General features: G+C 46.5%; 1 protein-coding gene and 1 long non-coding RNA gene across 3 annotated transcripts; both read right to left on the bottom strand.

The window, feature by feature from the left end:
- Positions 1-6,588: 6,588 nt before the first annotated feature.
- GPR83 (G protein-coupled receptor 83) lies at positions 6,589-12,210 on the bottom strand. Its single transcript, XM_015852346.3, has 4 exons — positions 11,567-12,210; positions 11,083-11,208; positions 10,015-10,148; positions 6,589-9,687 (listed from the first exon to the last, which is right to left on the bottom strand). The coding sequence occupies exons 1-4, from the start codon at positions 11,951-11,953 to the stop codon at positions 9,063-9,065; spliced, it is 1,272 nt and encodes a 423-aa protein (XP_015707832.2). The 5' UTR covers positions 11,954-12,210; the 3' UTR covers positions 6,589-9,062.
- A 1,603-nt stretch (positions 12,211-13,813) lies between these two features.
- On the bottom strand, positions 13,814-14,668 carry LOC146762854 (uncharacterized). 2 transcript variants are annotated; one of them, XR_014931843.1, is made up of 3 exons: positions 14,552-14,668; positions 14,020-14,097; positions 13,814-13,950 (listed from the first exon to the last, which is right to left on the bottom strand). It is a non-coding gene; the product is annotated as an uncharacterized LOC146762854 (long non-coding RNA). The 2 variants fall into 2 exon arrangements; XR_014931844.1 differs by having other exon boundaries at positions 13,827-13,950; positions 14,024-14,097.
- Positions 14,669-14,784: the final 116 nt, after the last annotated feature.

Below are 14,784 nucleotides of genomic sequence, written 5' to 3'. Positions count from 1 at the left end.
AGCTCTTAGCTGCCTGGGGACTTTTAGAACTTGTTATCAGTCACTTCCAGAACAAGGGGTGGATTTTAGGTACATGATTTGTTTCTCTTCCTGAGAACAGTGAGCGGTTTTTCAGCAGGAGTTTTGATGCCAAGCACAGGTCCAGGAGCCTGATTTGAAGAGCCCATGCAGGAAGGCTGTGCCATAGAGCCAGCTTACTTAAGAAAGTTTGTAATCCTGCTTTGAATGAATTTAGAGCACATTCCCCTCAGTGAATTGTTTTCATCACTACAAGAGTGTTTTCCTGACACCTAATCATCTCCTGCATTACTTCATCTTTTCTATTGTATGTAAAATCTGTCCAAATATCTTACAGTTCAATCAATGGCCAGCTCAGGGGATGATGAATTATTCATCTAAGTGAAACAACGAGAGTAATACACCGTTTTTTCCCCTATAGATCCAGCATGGTATGAGGAAGAAAAATGACCTGAACTGACCAAGATCACTTTTACCAGCCCCAGTTCTTGCAGCCCATATCCCAGCAGCCTGGCCTTATGGAGTGCATTGTAAGGACAGTCAGGATGAACGCTGTCTATGCTGGTATTCTCTCTGTGTCACAGTGGGCAGCAGTGGCTATCGATGGGACAGCACTAGGCATGGGCCAAGCAGCAGGAGGTGCACAGAACCACAGCATCACAGAAGCACATCTGTAGTCTATCAGCACTCTTTCAGAGCAAGGCCCTGTGAATGCTCTCACTGTAATGGCAGCCTTCTCTTAAAACAGACAATGTGGGTTTTACTGCTAACTGGAGAAGGACTCTGTTTCAGTGGCTGTTTTGTTCTCTTTTATGAACTCCTCAGGGCAGCTCAACGCACAGTGTGCATAGACACTGTGGCTACCAAAGAGCACAACCAAATGTATCCAGAGCTGAATGCAAACTAAAGGAAATTTAGAATATAGACCTACAAAAGCACTGAATGCTCAGCATTTGTGGAGCTTTGTTTGCTTGATTGCTTGTTGTTGTATGACTTCTCAGCCTTGACAAACACTATTTCATTAACATGCAGCAGCCATAGGCAGAGAACTAAACTAACTCTTCAGAAAACAACCTAATAATGTCAGTAAATGAGAGGGCAGGGAAAGATGTATTGTACCTAATGCCAAAAACAGCAATATGAAATGCTTCCCACAGCTGCTGTTTCTTTTCAGACCAGCAGCACTTGCTTCATTCTTCTTGCATCTGTCTGAAAAGCCCTTCTTCTCCTCTCATAGCAGCAACACAGTACTTCATAGAATCATAGAATGGCCTGGATTGAAAAGGACCACAATGATGGTCCACCAACCACCAGACCAGGCTGCCCAGAGCCACATCCAGCCTGGCCTTGAATGCCTGCAGGGATGGGGCATCCACAGCCTCCTTGGGCAACCTGTTCCAGTGCGTCACCACCCTCTGTGTGAAAAACTTCCTCCTAATATCTAACCTAAACCTTCCCTGTCTCAGTCAAAGACCATTTCCCTTTGTCCTATCACTACCCACCCTCATAAACAGTCTTACCCCCCTCCTGTTTATACACTTCTTTCAAATATTGGAAGGCCACAATGAGGTCTCAGGGTTTTGATACTCCCATAGCAACAGCAACACGTTTCTAGCTGTGGGCTATTGTTTATACAAACCACCATTGCACACACAGTCAAACTGATTCTACCATCTCAGAACTTCTGCCAAAGGCCCACAGCATAAGTAGAGTACTTCTCATTTCCACCTCTTTAATGAGGCAGCCATGATCTTGTGTCCCTTCAGCTCACCAATGGGCACCTCGGGGGCAGGGAGGACTCCCTTCTCCTGGTTCTCGGAGGGTAACAGTAAAGCAAGAAGTGGAGGTTGCTGTGCATTTGCTGGTAGCACATACGCTGAAGTCTTCACCATGGAATCTTAATCCTGCTTGTCACTGTTCCAGCAAAAATCTTCAGCATGTTCTGCATGTACTGGAGGCTTTCTTTAAAGAGAAAAGTCCGCCAAAGAAGAGTTACAGCAGGATCTGGGAACAACTATCAGCTTTTCATACCAGAGAGAAACTTTGGAATACATTTTGAGTTTTAACAATGAAAAGCCTCCTTTAATTCAAAGAAGACAAGGTCACCTGGGGCTTTCTCATGTCCTCTGATGCTCCTGTTGTACTGAGCTGCTGTTCTACACAAGGGAAGATGATAAGGAGTTGGCAGCCATTTGGAGAACAATGATAGATGCTGGGAGGTGTTCTGGTAGGCTCCTATTTGAAAAGCTCAAATTGTTCTCCCCATTACTTTGAAGGTGAAATTTGGTATAGACTCAGAAAAATAGGCTTAGTTTAGCAGTTACCTTTTTAGGTCTTCTGAGAAGATCATATTTTTCTTGTGCCCAGGAAAGCCAGGGAAGTAGTCCAAGAAATTATATGGAGGAAATCAAACCTTTGTTGGATTAGAGAAAGAGGGAAAAGTAACTGCAAGAAAGAGATGCATGGAGAATTGGATAGGAGTAAGAAGCCAAAAGTTGAGAAAACACTTGGAGATGAAAAAAGGGTCGATCTCTTCCAAGGGCTTTGACAGCACTAAGTCCCGTCATTACTCTGCCATCACCAAAATATCCAGATTCATAACCAAAATGCCCCATTCCACTCTGTTTGTAAACTCTCCACAAAGGACATCACAAAACCTGCTTTTATGTAGCAGGTAAATCCCGGCATTTGGTTTGTTGTTGTTTCCTAATGGATTTCTCTGAATGTCTCTAGGATTGCTATCCTCACACACAAATGACTTTATTCAGTTGTTTTAACACTGCCCTGGGAAGTGATGGGCAGTTACTCACCTCTTCCTCATAATTTAAGAGAATGCACTAAAACAAAAACCCACAGAACGGCCTGGGTTGGAAGAAACTTCCAAGATCATTAGCTGCAATGCCCCATACTAACGTAACTTCAGAAAGTGATTATTCTGTTCAACATTTTGATTCATATACTTCAAAACCTTCTGTGCCTAAAGCAATGGAAGTGAAATGTCTCCACTAGCATCAGTAGAACTGCTTTGTTGTTTGCTTCTCTCCTCTTACTCATGCTGACGAGGGATGACAGAGTTGGTGGATGCTTCACAACTCAGAACAACTGCAGGATGAGGAACATCTCCAAGGGCAGTTTGTCTGTTTGACAGCTGAGAGCGTGCTTGAACTACTAAATAAGAGAGTACCGGGGACTCAGATCAAAGTTTCCATCCCTGCTGTCCTCCTTTAGATCTCAGCTCATTCCTGAGCCTTATCTCAGGCTGCTCCAATGAGTTTTCTCCAAGGCAAATTCCATGTAGATTTCTGGGAATAGTTCATTTGAGAAACAGCTCCAAAAGGGCAGAAGGGATGAGACAGTATCAGTTTGGTTCCCACTGACTACACATACCTTCAGCATATCTCCTTAGTTTTGCAACTAAAGGCTTTGATACCAGGACATCTAATTCCCATCGTCAGCTTCACATTTTAGTGCATACTTTTACATTATAGTGTTTCGAACTGAAAAGAATAAAAATTATAAATTATGTACTGGGGTCACAGGGATATCCCTAAAGCCCAGTGCTATGTGCCATCACACATCTGATCTAGATGGAGCTGGCTCTACACACACAGTGGCAGGAATGGACCTCACACTTCAGAGCCAAGAATCTTTGGTAGACCTTTGGTTATTGAGCTGGGTTGATTGGTTGGTTGGTTTGTTGTTGTTACTCTTCCTTCCCTTCCCTTCCCTTCCCTTCCCTTCCCTTCCCTTCCCTTCCCTTCCCTTCCCTTCCCTTCCCTTCCCTTCCCTTCCCTTCCCTTCCCTTCCCTTCCCTTCCCTTCCCTTCCCTTCCCTTCCCTTCCCTTCCCTTCCCTTCCCTTCCCTTCCCTTCCCTTCCCTTCCCTTCCCTTCCCTTCCCTTCTCTTCCCTTCTTCTCCCCTCCTTCCCCTTCCCCATGTCCTTACCCTTGCCTCCCCTTCCCTCCCCTCACCTTCTCCTTCCCCTTCCCCTTGTCCTTCACTTTCCACTTACCCTTACCCCTACCCTTACTCTTCCCTTTCCCTTTCCCTTTCCCTTTCCCTTTCCCTTTCCCTTTCCCTTTCCCTTTTTCCCTTTCCATTTCCCTTTTTCACTCTCTCTTTCCCTTTCCCCTTTTCACTCTCTCTTTCCATAAACGGACTTTTTATTCTCATCAGGACACCCTGGTAATGCCTAAATTCATCCCTGCCTCTGCAATGGATCCTCAGAAGGTGCTCAGCCCCCTTTTCTGGGTCTTTATCTATGCGTCAGAAATGGGTCTGCTTTGAGGGATCAGATATTCCTGAGATTTTACGACATATTTCTACTAGCCAGATGCTTACAGTAGATACTTATTGCTTCTTCTAACTTCAGCAGGAATACCTGCCAGCAGCTGCACGATGGCTGTGCTTAGAGTACACAAATGAGTACAGAAAACAGCACTGAAACTTATCTGGTACATCCATGTGAGAGTCGTGGTTCAGTGCAAATGCTTAAGGTCCTCAGTAAGTGAAGGATGGGAATCATCAGCCTTTGGGATGTGCTTAGAGATCCTGAGATAGAAGTCACATTCGTGTTAGGTAGTAATAGCTAGCTTAAGGTATTCATTAAAGAAATTAGGAGGTGGCTCCTACTCACCAGAGACATGAGATTTTCAACTCTCTGGAAACTTGTGGTACTTTTGCTGTAAGAGCAGTGGAATTAAAGACAGTTCAGAGATAGCACTTGATGCTCTCTAATAGCATTAATGTTCCCGAGGTTTCAATTGCTGTTTTTAGCAGCCCTCTTCTTCTGCTCTCCACCAGTGAAGAGGTGAACACGTCCACCCTGCACTGACAGATTCATTTCATACAGGGGAAATCTGTTACCTTTTCCCTAGTGATGTTCTGGGATCAAACTTTCCAGGGCAACGTGCTGTAGGGAGCCTGATGGAGAGGGGGGTTGGACTCAATGACCTCCAGAGGTTCTTTCAACCCCTACAATTCTGTCATTCAAGGAGTCTTGGCTTCCTTGTACTTACCATAGGAAGGTATCATAGGCGTGAACCTTGAGTAATTCTTGTATCACTCAGGATTGTGACAGCACAGTGCTGCCCTGAAGTCTCCATTCAGAAGACATTCCCCTCCATTGCCTTAAGGACGGATGGGAGAGGGGCAGAGGTAGGAAGGGAATGAAAGGTGGAAGGAAAAAACTTCACGTGACATCAACAAGCGCAAGAAAGACTTCAAGGATTTATTCTCTCCTGAGAGCTGTTCAGAATAGCACAAATTAATTGTCCAGCCTTCAAATCCATATCTCTCCATGTTAGAGATAAGGATGTGGTACAAGACCATCTCCCAAGTCCAGGTAGATGACATCAGTTGCCCTTCCTACCCATTCAGAGATTCCAGCACTAACTTTACCTATGCGACCTTAATTGATTCATTTTCCAGAGGATGCATTCTCTAGTCAAACAGTGATCCTATAATCTTACAATAACAGAATGGTTTGAGTTGTAAGGGACTTTAAAGATCATCCAGTTCCAACCCCTGCCATGTTCATGGCCCTTTCCATCCTGGTCTTGCCCTTTGGTTATGGTCGGTCTCGTCAAGAGGCAGAGGGGTTTCTATATGATCTTCTCCAAGGCTTGGTGGATGTGGTGGACCACAAACTGACACTGTACAAGTGTAGATTAAAACAGCTTTGAAAATGAGTCTGTAGAGGCTTGTAGTGCAACTATTGAGATGGATATGGATGGTGTAAGAATGAACACGTCCAAAAGCTCCAAAGGAAACAGAGACAGGATTTAAAGAAAGATCTCTATTGATAACCAAAGACATGATTGACAACAGTCAAAACACTTACCTTGGGGTAGAGACATGGCCCCAGCACAGGGTAGCTGCCAGCAGAAAACCAATGTTCAGATGGCCAGAGGACCACAGGAGGATGGCCATAGGGTCACAGCATGTCACATATAGCATTCCTCCTCTTTCACCCCAACAGGAGCACATTTGGTAACTAAAGGTACTGAAAACAAGGGAAGAAAGCAGGTGTGGCCTTGCATGAGAAGGGAAATCTAGTTCTTATCGACAAAAAGGCACCCAAGAGCCATAACAAGGAGCCTGTAGGCAGCATCCCTGGAACAATGTGTCACAGGAGTGAGCCTGGCCAGGTCACCTGAACATAGCACTGGGTGCTTCTGAGTATGGGAGGATGTATGTGGGACTGGGAAAAATCATCTTACTTAGAAAGTCAGATAAAGATAAGAGACCTTCTATAAGGCCTCACAACAGACTATGATCCTTTGTATTAACAGTGGGAAAGAAGAGCCTCCCAAGAGCATCCTCATCGTACTCCAGAGCCCATGGCAGGGCTCTTGCAACTTTGATGCCCTTTTCAACCCAGGCCATTCTATGATTCTATGGCTATTCCAAAGTGCTGCCCATTAATAAAACCAACATACAGCACAAAGCATGTCTGCAGCAGGCAATTGTGCATAAAGGGAAAAATGGAAGATAATCTCCACACTGCACATATATCTTCTTTTCTCAGAACTCAGATCGTCCCTTCACACTCATCCACACATCACGTGAGTGCTGTGTGATGACTTTATTCATGACTTTATTTACATTTTAAAAGAACCCTCTGATCCGCTACAGAACTGAGGTATGGTATTACCCATGAAGCCTGGAAGCCCAGTTTAAATTGCCCAGGACATGATGTTTCTGGAATACTTTGCATTCTACTGTACTTTGTGTGCTCAGAGCACAACCCCTGCTGATTTCAACGAATGCAAGATAGATGTTCATCCAGAATCCCAAATCAGATATGAGGAAAATGAAGACAGTGCTGATCAGAAATGGCCCTGTAGCACATAAAGCACACTGTAGCTCAGTGTATTATGTACAGTTTAGAAGGGCACAGTTTCTAGAGCTTCACCTATGAGCTTGTTCCTCCCCTGTCTGCTTAGATCCTGTCTCTCCAAAATTGCTGGACCCATGCACCAGCTCAGGCCCAGATCAGCTTTTCATGTTCACTGGCCATTATTTGCCCACTCCACGTTTCCTTTTGCTAGGTCACTCTACTGCTGGTCCACTCATCACTGCTCATCAGCCCTGATCAAAGACTAAACCTGCAATTCCTCTCACAGCAAAAGCTCCCTTAGATGGAGCTCCGGACCTCCAGCAAGGCCAGCAGGACTAAGGATCATAGAATCATTAAGGTTGGAAAAGACCTCTAAGATCATCTAGTCCAAACGCCAGCTCATCCCCACCATGCCCACTTAACCACATCACCCTGTCCCTGCCATACACAAGACAGTGATACCCAAATGTTTATTTGCGGGAGTAGTCTGCAAATCCACTGCCATGGGATGGGATGGGAAGGGTGGTTGAAGGGCTCTGTACATGAGGGACCTTTTGTTGTGAGCACTAATGGAGTGAACTGGAAACATTCCTTCTCAGCACCAGTGGTGAGGCAGTGGCACAGGCTGCCCAGGGAGGTGGTGCAGCCACCATCCATGGAGGTGTTCAGGAACTGTGGAGATACGGCACTGAAGGACGTGGTCAGTGGGCACAGTGGGGATGGGTTGCTTGTTGGACTGGGTGATCTTAGAGGTCTTTTCCAATATTAAAGACTCGTTGATAAAGAACAGCAGCAGCACTTGGATGTGAAAAACCCACACAAGACTTAAATGATTTCAGAGTAAGTTTATGACAGGACACTGGGGAATAGTATTTTTTCTCTCTCCCTTTTTTAGCCATTAATAACAAAGACTTTTCTCCCTTCCCTGCTGGCCACCACAAGCTGAATGTGAAGCAGGCACTCCGGTGTGACATCAAAGCTAATTGCTGCAGCACAGGAAAAGCGATTGTTTCCCTGTACAATACAAGGCAATGTTTTTCAAACACTCTTTTGTTAACCTTGTTCAGAATCTGCTATTTTTCTGCTAAGAACATTAAGTTCTGCAGTCTACACCAGAGAGCTGCAGTCTTATCAATTTCTTAATGGCCGCCCATGAAAGACACCTCATCGATCTTTAAACGCACTGAAATTGTTCATTCACAAGAGGTTGTCTTGCAAAAATCTTCCTCTTTCATTACTTGCTATCACAGGATCATTACAGCAGTTTAATTATGAAACATCATTCTGTGGGATTCTTCAGCCACCACCTGGCAACAACATAGAGATGCTCTGATCCAAAGCATCTCATCCAGGCTGGATGGGGTTCTGAGCACCAGACTGAGCTGTTCACAGTGGAGGAGTTGGACTCAATGGCCTTTCAAAGTCCCTTCCAACCCAAAGCACTCTGATTTTCTGATTAACAGGTCCCAGTCCCAACTCAGATTAACCATCAGTTGGACAGTACGTCCAAGGTTTTCAGGCTTTAGGTCCCTATTTGAATTAAAGCATTATGAATATTCATGCCTGTTTCACGAAGGTACAGTTCTGTGTGATTTACCACTGGCAACAGATGCAGAGCTAACAGGTTGGTATTTGCCATCTATTTACACAAAGAGCTATCGAGCTTTCTTCAACCCTACCTTAGAAGGAGCTCTTGTGATGTAAAATACAACTTTAATTTCCAATGGCTGTTTATTATCCCTCCACCTTTCTGAAGATATTTTCACATAAGGGAGAAAAAAATTCCAACCAGCGACCTCTGCCTCTATGTCTCTACTGTCTGTGTGCTGCTACCGAGAGACTAAAGGGAGGGAGGCTTAATGTCATCAGACTGCTGCTTGTTTAAATACCAGCAAAGCAAACAAATGGCCCCAGACTTGACCATGCAAATAGAGACACATGCAGAGAACCCCTCCTGGCCAGCAGACCCAAAGTCAGCTTAACCAAGACGAAAAGAGAGCTCATTCCTGGCAAGCTTTGCTTTCTTCCCTTTGGAGTCTCCATGCCATTACCATCAGAGTTTCACACTACCAGCTGTGGAGTTGGGCTATTCAGTGCAACCATAAGAGCTGGCATTAGGCTTAGGCCAGGGCTCCACATCTTCCCACCTGCCTAGATGCAGCCAAACCTAAGCATGGTCCAAATCCATCTCCCAGTGCCACCATTTAGCTCACAGCTACTATGGGCTCAACTACAGAGATGTCTGTCTTTCCTAAGAGGCTGCTGGAGGCTGAGGCAGGGACATGAGAGACCTGCAGCCTCTTGAAGTGGCTGTTTTCAGGCCACGCCAGTCGGTAGGAAGGGACCGTGGAGGGAAGTCTCTGTTCTGCAGGGCCAGAAGGTTTTCTGCAGATGTTGAGCAAAGCCTTCAGTTCTGCACGGAAGCTGTCATTGAGCCAGCAGTAGATGAAGGGGTTGTAGCAGGTGCTGCTCATCGCAAGCCAGTGAAAGGCGAAGTACAGGGCGTTGTTGGAGCGGATGGTTTGGCTGGAGAGCAGGACGACGTAGCAGTTCAAGGGAAACCAGCAGATAGCAAAAAGGATGACAACGAGCATCAACATCTTGATAGTCTTCCTATTTTTTTTGCGAAGGGCGAAGTACTGCTCAGTGGTGACGTCCCCAATGACATTGCGCAGCCAGAGTTTCTTGGCCACCGTCATGTAGGCAGCGGATATGATCAACAGGGGCAGGACGTAGAGCAAAACGAAGGTCGTTAAGTCAAGGTACTTCCAGAAGAGGTCAGCTGGCTCAGGGAAGTCTGGGATGCACAGGCACCGAGTGACTTCCTCACTGCAAAGGGAGAAACATCCAGAACCACAGAACAGTTTGGGTTGGAAGGAACCTTAAAGCCCACACAAATGCCAATGTATAGAACTAGAACGATCAGGACAGTTCTTGGACTTTGTGTCCTATTTTGTATGACCAGTTATGACAGAATAAATATTTAAAAATATATAAATAAAATAGGATATCAGCCATCACAAATGGAAATCGATGTGAATTACAGACTACCCCCCTATCTGGGTAACCTCAGTGTTCAGTAGAACATTCCAGTGTGTAACTTGGCCTCCAGTGAGACTAGAAGAAAATACACCAATATAGGAAAACAATCCTTACCTGTATTCAAAAGTAAAGAGCTTTTGGTAGATAGCATGTGGGAGGGAAAAACAAGCTGCCATGACCCAAATGACAGAGATGTAGATAACGCCTTTTGCCATAGGTAAGCGAGGTTTCAGAGGGTGCATTATGACCTGTTCAAAACAAACTAACATTCAGGCTTGTGTCATCTCAGGAAATAATTGTATCATTTCTTTTCGTGTGCTTCCAGCCTTACATCTGTTACTGGACACGGACATTCAGCATGCAAACTGTGCTGCCTCCTCTCAGCTCTCACTGCCTACGAGCTACACATAAATGTCTGAGATAATCCAGCAGGAAGGAAAGCCAGATTCCAGTCTGACCCTCGGACTTCAGTATTTTAGTCTGAGTGGCAAAAACAGGGCATTGGTGGCCCTTACGTGTGTATTCATTTCCAGAGTCGGTTTACTTAAAAGCAAATTAAGGCTGGAGATGTAATCTGTCTCAGTGACCAGAGATCCATGGGGTTGTGAAGTAGCCAGAGCTCCTTGGGATGTTTCTGACAGTGGGAACAGCTCAATGTCCACAAGCAAAAAATGTCAGCACCACCAGCCTGCTCTTTGTGGGTCTGGGGTGAATCCAGCCCAGTAATGTAAGACTGCTCCCAGACTTGATTCCAGCAGCAGCTCAGCCCTGTTTGTGACAAACACCAGCCCTCTGCGTCTCATGTGGGGTGAGATGTCCCAGGGCTGCCTGACATCAAGCAGGACGTCCCCACACCCACAGCACTGGGGCCAAGGAAGCCTCCCACTTGGTACAGCTGACTGTGTGAATTCCTATCAAGCCCTCAGACTCCATTCTGGCTTGCAAGCAACTGGATCACCATCTGCAGAGTTCCAGTCCCTGGGTGGGAGTGCACACATCCCACCTCACTGCAGGTGTGGAGCTGTTCTCCATCTAACAGCAAAGAGCTGCCCCACTGCACCGTCAGCCCTTCATGCATCTTACATTAACCTGAGAGCTGAGAAGGGAAGGACGTGGGATCACACTCTCATTCTAATTACACCCTTCCAAACTTCCCTGCTTTCTTCTCCAGTGAGATCTCACCTGGTGCCTGTCCACGGCAATGGCTGTGAGGGTCAGAGCAGAGACGTGGAGCGAGCAGTACTGCGCAAACCTACTGACATGGCACATCCCCTTCCCAAATATCCATGTGCTGTTCACAAAACGAGCCTGGAATCAGAACAACATCAGCACTTGTGCCTGTGTCCACATGCTTATATACACAGACATAAATGAGCAACCTCCTGTAGGGAATCCACCTTAGCAGTGGGTGCACTCGATGAGCTCCAAAGGTCCCTTCTAACCCCTATGATTCCACCTCCGGCACAAAACTACTTCTGCTGTGTAAAAGATGCCTTAGAATAGCAGTTTCTTTCTGCCTTGAATTTTTTCCAAACTGCTGAGGCTATTAAAGCGACTTCAGTGTCTTTATGGCACATCCTCTGTGTCCCAGCAGGCCAGTACAATGCACCGAGCTGCAGCCACAGCCCTCCCACCAAAAAAAAAAAGGCCTCTACCCCCATCTTACCAGTGTAAAAGGCGTGTTGAGAAGCGTGATCATGATGTCGGCCACAGCCAGGTTGACGATGAACAGGCTGGTGGCGGAGCGCAGGCGTTTGCTCTTGATGATGACGTGGCAGACCAGGACGTTGCCAAAGAGGGAGAAGAAGATGATGATGGAGTACGCTGCGATGAGCAAAGCTTTGGCTGCCACGTGCTGTGAGTCCGCTCCGTGCCGGCTCCTGCCCACAAAGCTCTGCCAGTCGGCCAACGTGTCGTTATCCCATGGAAAGAACCCCGAGATGTTTGGGATTTCCAATACCTCCTCGAGACTTCTGTTGAGAGGGAACTTTCCTGAGGTCGGGAAGGTGTTGACGAAGTAGGGGAGGGAGAGCCAAACGAAACAGGAGAACATCTCTGGCAGGCTGCTGTGTGCTTCCTCAAGGGAAATAACTCACGTAGGGCAGTGCTGTGGCTGGGCAGCAGCAGCTGTACAGGTGCACACGTCGCTGCCAGCGATGCACCAGCACAGCCCGGGGAGCGGGGCTCCTCTCTCTCCTGCTCAGCTCTTTGTCACTTTTCTCCTCCAGCAGAGCTCTGTGTCCTCACACAAGCTCCCAGCCAGCATTCCTGCCCATTGGGCTGCATAGCATTATTTCTGCTCTGACGTGCTGCAGTTCTGCACAATTACACTCCCCTCAGGCGTCACTCCAAGACAATCACAGCTGCACTCTTTGCAGAAGGCAAAATCCATCTCTTTGGTTCTCGGCATCGTTCTCCAGAAGCAGCCCTGCTCATGCTGATCTGGTGCTATTATGCACCAACAATGCGTGCAGGGGCTGCGCTGTCTTTCAGGGCACATTTCAAACAGAAGTTCAGCTTTACCTATTTCACAGCACCACAAACTAGCACGGAACAGGGGCACAGCACAGTAAGTCATGCACACACGTGCTGGTGAAAATACATGCATGGGTAAGGTGTCACCCCCATGGTCCCTAGTTTAAGGGTTAGGAGATTACGAACCTAACAGCCCCCACCTGTCCCTCCCCTGACAGCTCCATGCAGGCACTGCAGCCTCCGTGAGGCCTCACACACAGTGCTCTCCACCAGAAATACCCACCCGGCAGCAGGTATTTTCTCAGAGATGAGATTCATTTCAGTAACCGGCAATTTTGCCAAATCCCTACAAGCTGGCAGCATCCTGTAACACTTTCTTTTCTCAGCCAAGAGAGAGATCAGAGATACACAGCAGCACTCCTCTAGCAGGCTGACACCTATTATTACTAATGAACTCTCTACCACGACCTCAGGAGCTCACCCACTTTGTCTAATTTCACAGTTGCATTTGGCTGTCAATGCCAAGGGATGCATTTAAATGCATAAAAAACACCTTAATCACAGAATCATAAAATGGTCTGGGTTGAAAATGACCACAATGATCATCCAGTTTCAACCCCCTGCTATGTGTAGGGTCACCAACCACCAGACCAGGCTGCCCAGAGCCACATCCAGCCTGGCCTTGAATGCCTGCAGAGATGGGGCATCCACAGTGTCCCTGGGCAACCTGTTCCAGTGCGTCACCACCCTCTATGTGAAAAACTTCCTCCTAATATCTAACCTAAACCTCCCTTGTCTCAGTTTAAAACCATTCCCCCTTGTCCTATCACCCTTATCCTCTCCAGAACTGGTACCTCTTCCTGACATGGCTGCTGATTTGTGCTCTCTCTTTCTGAAAAGATCCCAGTAGGGTGTTGTATTTCCCTTTCCAAACATTCAGCCGTGTTGAAAGTTCATACCTGATCTCTGTGAAAAGAATATATGCATATCCAATAGTGGTAGGATACAGTTTGGTGTCTGCTTCATGGTGTGCCAACATCCCCATCACCCACTGACTGCAAAAGGAAAGAGCTACACAGGAATGTCAGGATTTGATGACTGATATCTGCTTTGGGTTTGATTGGGTTTTTTAAGGTAACTGTGAACTGAGGCACCTTGCCAAATAAAAAGCATTCAGAAAACACTTGAAACAAAGATACGCAGCTTTCAGGCAATTCACATAACCACAAATGTCTGCTCAACAGCTCTCTCAACTGAAGTTACAATTTAGGAAGAGAGGAGTAGTGAAAACAGGCTATAAAAGCACAGTGGTACCAAAATAACCCACCCAGACATTACAAAACAGGGTTTGGAAACATCCAACTAAAGGGGTAATTAAACAAAAACAAAACCAAGGCAGAATGCGCACGGCCCACCATATCCATGGAAACAAGTTCTCATTCAGTGCTGGTCAGTCAACACCTGAGCCTTCCTTGGGCAGCTGCAGTGGAAGTCACACGAGGCAGAAGTGACCTTTCAGAAACTATCCAGGGGGATTCTCTGGGAATTGACATTGACTCTCGAAACGCCTCATCCCTGTGGAAATGAATGGAAATAAGAACATGCTGGTGATAAGGAAGATCTCCTTGGTGTTAAAAAACATACCTACGTGCAACAGGTTGCATTTTTGTCTCCAGAACGAACGATGCTGTTTTCGCCTTGTAACAGACAGTCTGGGAACGGCTGCAATTTAACATGTCAAAAAAATCTTGCTGTGAATCTGACAGCCGACTCCATCAGAGACCTGGATGAAAGACCGTTACATTTGCCTCATTGAGTCTGTTAATGATACAAAGCTGGGAGGAGTGGCTGACACAGCAGAAGGCTGTGCGGCTGTTCTACAACACCTAAACACACTGGAGAGCTGGGCAGGGAGGAACTTGATGGGATTTACTAAGAGTAAGTGTAGGGACTTGCACCTGGGGAGGAGTAACTGCATGCATCAGTAGATAGTAGGGGCTGACCTGCTGCAGAGGAGCTCTGTGGGGGTCCAGGTGGACAACAGGTTGGCCATGAGCCACCAGTGTGCCCTGGGGGCCAAGAAGGCCAATGGGATCCTGCAGTGCATTAAAAGGAGCGTGGCCAGAAGGTCAAGAGATATCACGTCCCCCTCTGCTTTGCCCTGGTGAGGCCATACCTTGAATGGTGTCCAGTTCTGGGCTCCTCAGTTCAAAAAAGGCAGGGATCTCATAGAAGTTCAGCTGAGGGCCACAAAGATGACAAGGGGCCTGAAGCTTCTCCTGTATGAGGAAAGTTCCCTTAAAGGCTTAGTGAAACAATCTGGGCATTACTTTACTGTTGCTGTTTTGTCTTTTTAAATAAAGCAGGTTTCACTTAGGAACACAGAGAGAGAAAGCATTCTAAAAAGCT

This window comes from Coturnix japonica, chromosome 1 (genome assembly GCF_054131305.1).
Source record: "Coturnix japonica strain WE chromosome 1, WE-NBRP24, whole genome shotgun sequence".
NCBI lineage: Eukaryota > Metazoa > Chordata > Aves > Galliformes > Phasianidae > Coturnix > Coturnix japonica.
Note: the sequence above shows the minus strand (reverse complement) of the source record. Positions and strands in the feature narration are given on the sequence as shown.

What these genes read in the sequence shown, in the direction of transcription:
- GPR83 (XM_015852346.3), bottom strand. Translation starts at nt 11,953, where the DNA reads ATGTTCTCCTGTTTCGTTTGGCTCTCCCTCCCCTACTTCGTCAACACC. An exon ending in TTGCCGTGGACAGGCACCAG is followed by an intron (nt 10,149 to 11,082) that starts GTGAGATCTCAC and finishes TGTTTTGAACAG; the next exon opens with GTCATAATGCACCCTCTGAA. An exon ending in CTCTTTACTTTTGAATACAG is followed by an intron (nt 9,688 to 10,014) that starts GTAAGGATTGTT and finishes CTCCCTTTGCAG; the next exon opens with TGAGGAAGTCACTCGGTGCC.